A 6,133-nucleotide genomic window follows, 5' to 3' on the forward strand; every position below is an offset into this window, starting at 1 on the left:
AAAATGTTCCATTTGCATTGGATCAGCCAGTGGAAGTGGTTTAGGCACTTACCCTCCTTTCCAAGGATATGGATTTGAATGTAGGTCAGACTGGTAGTTCGAAGGTCTTCTCTGCCCAATGTGCATTGTGTGAAATGAGTTTGAACTCATAATGACATTCCAGGTGGACTCAGGCTCCTGGAGCATAACTGCTCTTGTCTTAATTTGATAAAGGAATTGTACTTTCTCGTTGGAATGGAAAATAAACAACAGTTGTTCAAAAAAAAATTTTTGGCTGAACCACAGCATGAGGCCGTGGTTACAGAGTGATACCTGATCTGGTAATGCTTGGTGCCTCCAATATGTGACCGAAATGAGAAGTACTTCCTTTCCCAGAATTACTATTCAAATATTCACAGTTTTTTTTGAAAGAAAAAATCACACTGGGACATCAAATGGTGCAGATGTTGTTTGGTTTCTTTTAGGCAATGCTAACGTAACTGAGGCTATGCTGACACCTAGTGGTGGGATTGACATCACATGAAATTATGTGCACTAAACCAGTTACAGCAGTTTGAGGACATTGAAAGTGCTTATCTTCAGCACTTTCCAACCCCTTCGGTTCCAAACAAGTCATGTTGCACTTAATTCTGTTTCTCTCTCCAAAGATGCTGCCTAATCAACTGAGGTTTTCCTAAAATTTCCGTTTTTAACAGATCTCCAGCATTTACAATATTGTGCTTTTATTTGATAGTTTTAAAATATCTGAGAATGTGAAAGGAATCATACAAATGCAAATCACTTTTTTTTAAGTTTATGTATCCTCTCATACCATGCTAAATCCAATCCTACTTCATTTTCCATCTGTACAATCATCCTTTTACATCAGCTATTGAGTAAAAATCAACAAAAGGGAACTGTACAACCATTGACATTTATGAACTTAGAAGGAATCTATTGAAGTCTTTGTGTCTATGCCAGAACCATTAGCACTTCTCCCCTTTCAATCCCATTTTGGATTTGTACAAAAGAGGTGCAAGTGACACATGCCAGTTCCAGCAATCCTGGTTATGTTGGTGACAGTGAGTAGACAACTAGTAAATTGATTAACTTTGTCATCAAGTTGGAAACCAGATATTTCAGAGCTTCATGGAAAATGTCAACCATCATAACTTTTTCTAGGTCATATCAAGAGATTCAAAGCTCAGAGTTACTGTACACTATCTGTACTTGCATTTATATGTCCCAATACTATTTGCAATTAAATATAATAAAATTATTAATGGATTTTGGTAACAAAATTGCAGATCTAAAATGAATAACAAAAATTATACATAAAGAATGAGCCAAGCAGTATAAAATTATTGTGAGTAACTGAAGTCAAAATGGTACAATCCATTGCCACAGCAAATTATTACTGCGTAATTAAAGATTGTCAAGGCTTTATACATGAGTTGTGTATATGAGCACTATTAAAACAAACTAAAGCTGCCAGTCATAAACCAGTGGTACAAAGGTATTATTGGCTGATTCTTCCAAGGAGTGACAATCAATTTAGGATTGCAGCTCTGTCCTTTCTTCTTGCCCTGCCCCAGAGACTTCATTTCTGGCTCAGACATCTAACACGCTTCTTGAGAAATGAAGAGCATGTCTGGTGTGTTGGTGCAGTGCAGTGCAGACCATCAGTCTACTCTCGGTCATCAAGAAAGTGTCATCAACAGTGCTATCAGGCAATAACCTGCTCAGTGTCACCAAGTTTGGGTTCCACTGTGGCCACTCAGGTCCTGACCTCATTATAGTCTTGGTTTAAAAATGAACAAAAGTGCTGAATTCCAGAGGTGCTGTGAGATGGACTGCTCTTGATATCAAGGCTGCATTTGACCTACATTGCCACTAACTTTCCCTGTTGCTGGACACCCATGGTCCATGTGTGGTAGTCACTTCCAGAACCTGAAATCAATGCTTTGGTGTGCCAATAAGTGTGTGGACATCTGAATGGCTATTGCATTTGACTGAATGTGGCATCAAGAAGCCCTAGCAAAACTGGAGTCAATGGGAATTGGGGAAAACTCTTGGCTAGCTGGAATTAATTCCAACACAATGGAGAGTAGTTGAGGTTATTGGAGGCAAATTGCCTCAACTCCAGGACATCTCTGCAGGAGTTCCATCTTCACCAGTTTCATCAGTTATCTTCCCTCCATTGTAAGGTCAGAAGTTGAGACATTCATTGATAATTGCTCAATATTCAGCACCATTCACGACTGCTCAGATACTAAAGCAGTCCATGCCCAAACGCAGCAAAAGCTGGACAACATCCTTAAGTGGCTAGGATCATTCACCACATAAGTGTCAAGAAATGACCATTTCAAACATGAAAATCTAACCATCACCCCTGGACATTCAATGGTGTTACCATCACTGAATCTCCCACTGTCAACATTGTCGGGGTTACCATTGACTGGAAACTGAACTGGACTAGCCATGTAAATATAGTACTAACAACAACAGGTCAGAGACTAGGAATACTGCAATGAGCAACTCATGTCCTGACTCCCTAAATCTTATTCATCATTTACAAAGCACAAGTCAGGATTGGAATGGAATACTCCCCACTTTCCTGGATGTGGGTTTTTCCAAAAATACTCAAGAAACTTGAAACCATCCAGGACAAAGCAGCCTGCTTAATAACAGTATAGAGTGCTATCGGCAAGATGCCCTTCAGAAATTCACCAAGATTCCTTGGACAGCACCTTCCAAACCGACAACCACTTCCATCTAGAAGGACAAGAGTGACTGATACATGGAACATCATTACCTGTATGTTCCCTCAAAATCACTCACCATCTTGACTTGGAAATATATCTCCATTCCTTCAGTGTCACTAGGTTAAAATCCTATGGTATTGTAGGTCTTCCTACACTAAGTGGACTATAGCAGTTCAAGAAAGTAACTCACCACTACTTTCTCAAGCAATAAATGTTGGCCCAGCCAGCAATGTCCACATCCCATGAGAGAATTAAAGAAAAGGACTAGCACTGGAGGCCAAACTATACCCCTGTATTCGTGGGTTTAAAAGTCTCAAGGGCACTCAGAAAAACTATAAAGAGAAGTTCTGAGGAAGAGTTACCAGACCCAAAACATTAACCCTGATTTTTTTCTTCACAGATGCTGCCAGACCTGCTCAGCATTTCCAGCAACTTCTGTTTTTGTTCCTGATTTACAATGCCTGCAGTTCTTTGGGTTTTTATAAAGAGAAGTAATTGTACAAGGTAAGTCAGTGAGGGACAGGGTGCCAGGGGGCTAAGGTGGTACAGTGGCAGATGAGTAAGTTGAGTGAGGAGGTAGGTTGGCATGTAGGTGGGTGTTGAGTGTGGGTTGTCAAGTCCATGAGGTCAGGTCAGCTGAGGTCTGATGTCAAGTGTAGATGGTGGTCAGTGAGGATTGGATTGGGGAGGCGTGATATCAGGATGAGGGATGGAGTCAGGTGTGATGTGTCAGTGATGAGTTAGCAGAGGGGAATCAGTTTTACTATTACCCAGTTAGACCAAGTTTTAATCCCTGTAACTGACCTGTGAAACTACTCAGGCCAATGAGTTGGAATCTCATGTAGCCTACAAATTTAACTCAAAGTTCTTGGTTTTTTCAGAGGATACCAGATGCAGGGTAATTGCCCACTGGAAATTCAAACATTCCAGGCAATTCCCATCCATTTGAAGAGATCCCGTTGTGTGTCTTTCTGGGTACATTACTGCAGTAAGTATCTTCCAATGGGAAGATCTGGACCTATTTGTATTAACTGTCAATAAATCTATCCTTTTAATTGGCACAGAGTAAACTGGAGCTCAATCTGTATCCATTTGTACAGACCACACTATTGAAACATCTGAGAGTACATGCATCCAGACCTCCTGTGCTTTGTATTTTTTACAACCTATATCTCACTCACTTACCTTGTACAAAAACTTAACTCAGAAAAAGCAGCTAAGTGCTTGAAATACATACCAGTTCTAGGACTTCACTTCAACGTGTCAGCTAGAACTCTCGCCAATTCAGCAAGGGTGCAAATAGATCATCAGTGAGGACAGGCTGATTGGTGCACAGAATTGGTGTGAAATAGAACTGGGGTCTCTGGATCCCTGGGAGTTCACAGACACTTCCCAGGGAGGGCAGTGATAGGGTAAACTACTGCTCAAATGCAAACCAGCCAGCAGAGTGGACTTGTGTCATCTTGTGTGCAGTCACCAGGTAAACCTGCAAGTACCCAGATGGGTCATGGACATCAGGTGAGTTCAGCATTGTTGCTGAACAAATATGTAAACAGTACTGCTGCTTAACCACAAAGATAGGGTGTTAGAATACAAGTTCAGATAGTTATTGCATCTATTATATCGCTTGGTTATGTGAGGGGAGAGTGTGGGATTGCTAACCTGTTTTAAACCAAATCCACTTCAACTAAGAAAACTCAGATAAGGTCTGGGCAGCTGAGGTTTGGATGAATTGATGTTAATGGAGGATAGAGGAAGGCCAGGCAGCACATCTAATGGTGGGGAATTGCAAGAGGGTTTCAGCAGTATTGGGCAAGGTAAGCTAAAGGTGGGGGTTGTTAGAGGTTGGGAGCATTAAGGTGAAGATATGAACTTGTTGTTCAGCTTGCAGTCTGGTCGGATACTAAAATTTAAACTACACTTGCTGATAATGACCATTCACCAGTGTCAAGTTACAATAAAAACACAGTGAGGTGGGAGGTGTCATTAGACACTTCTTGTGGAAAGGTTTAAATTTCAGGCCAAATTTTATCCCCCTTTTCTGCCAAACAATTGCTATCAACAGCTTACCTGGATCTTTTGCTGATCGAGTTCAAGTTTTTTTGTGAGATTTGTTAGTTTCCAGGTTAGCTCATCCCGCTCCTGCAAGTTCTTCTTGTCACAGAGAACCTTTAGCTTCTGCAGAGAGTTCTTGGTCTTCCACAGCTCTGACTCTGCCTCTTTCAGTTGCTTCGACACATTCCGATCTTGCTCCTTTGACTTTCGCAGCATTTCTTTCAACATCCGCACTTCACTCTCGTGCCTGCTCAGAAGCTGAGGTAAGTTATGCTGCTCATTCTCGAACTTGACCAGTGCCCTCATGTGTCTGTACTGGAGCTGCCTGAGCAGTCTGTTTTCCAGCCTGGCATTTTCCAGTTCCCGCTGAAGATCACACACCTCATTCTTCAACTCTTTAGTTTTGTGCAGTCTGGCTGACAATATGTGGCGGGTCACTGGATCAAACTCCTGCCCACTAGTGTCCAATTTAGAACAGTTCTGTGATTTATTCTTATATATTGAACGGTTCAGATGTTGCAGCATTTTAAATGTTGGTTTTGTTTGTGCTAGGGAATGAAAGAACAGGAGAAATAAGGCCCTGCACTGAATATTATAGAATATAGAGACATATACATTAAAGGGATATTTCTCACTGGATTCATTTCCGTGCAGGTATCAGTGCTGCTTTATTACCCTGTTTAACCCATTATTCTGTTGCTCATGGATTTGGCTAAACTTCCAACAGGGAAAAAGTTCCAGGAAAACGAAAGCTACACTCGATGCCAAGTAGGCCCCAATTGTGTTGTCTCAAGCCAAACAAAAGTTGATAACGTGTTATCTGAAAGGAGAAGAAATGGTTTACGCTGCATACCTCTCATATTTTCTACAGCTGTTTACACCTTGCTGCCATGGCAACCACACCCGATCTGGAACTCTGCACACCTTGTCCAAAATACCTGTTACCATATAAGTGAATAAAGCAGCTCCAGGGCCTGTACATATTGTTCCCATTGGTCTTTGGGCAGTCAGAAAAACACCACAGGGATATAAATCATGAGAATAAATATACCTCCTTTCAGGGCACAGCTGTACATTATCCAGAAGGGATCACTAATGATCCACAGCAGGACTTTTGCTGTTTATTTTTCTGTCCCTACCCTAGAGGATTGCTGTGATTAATGGTACTACCACAACTGTGATTACCACTTTAAGATAAGAACTGATGTAATCAGCAGAATGAAAGTTGGCTGTAGATAAATAGACTAACAGCTCAACAGTAAAAGAGTTTAAATGAGAGAACAGAAGTGCTGTCTGTAAAGCTGCAGAAGAGACTACAGGCCGGAGTAGGTAGC

General features: G+C 41.3%; 1 protein-coding gene across 1 annotated transcript in view; it reads right to left on the reverse strand.

The window, feature by feature from the left end:
* The window catches only part of LOC109917525 (lebercilin-like protein), a gene marked incomplete at its 5' end in the record, with an annotated part of 62,931 nt that extends 57,685 nt beyond the window's left edge, over positions 1–5,246 (reverse strand). Inside the window, one exon of the mRNA XM_048603040.1 lies at positions 4,815–5,246. Coding sequence (XP_048458997.1) covers positions 4,815–5,246 — 432 coding nt within the window. The remainder of the gene's footprint in view (positions 1–4,814) is intronic.
* Between the last annotated feature and the right edge of the window lie 887 nt (positions 5,247–6,133).

The sequence above is a fragment of the Rhincodon typus genome, chromosome 11 (genome assembly GCF_021869965.1).
Source record: "Rhincodon typus isolate 14 chromosome 11, sRhiTyp1.1, whole genome shotgun sequence".
Taxonomy (NCBI): domain Eukaryota; kingdom Metazoa; phylum Chordata; class Chondrichthyes; order Orectolobiformes; family Rhincodontidae; genus Rhincodon; species Rhincodon typus.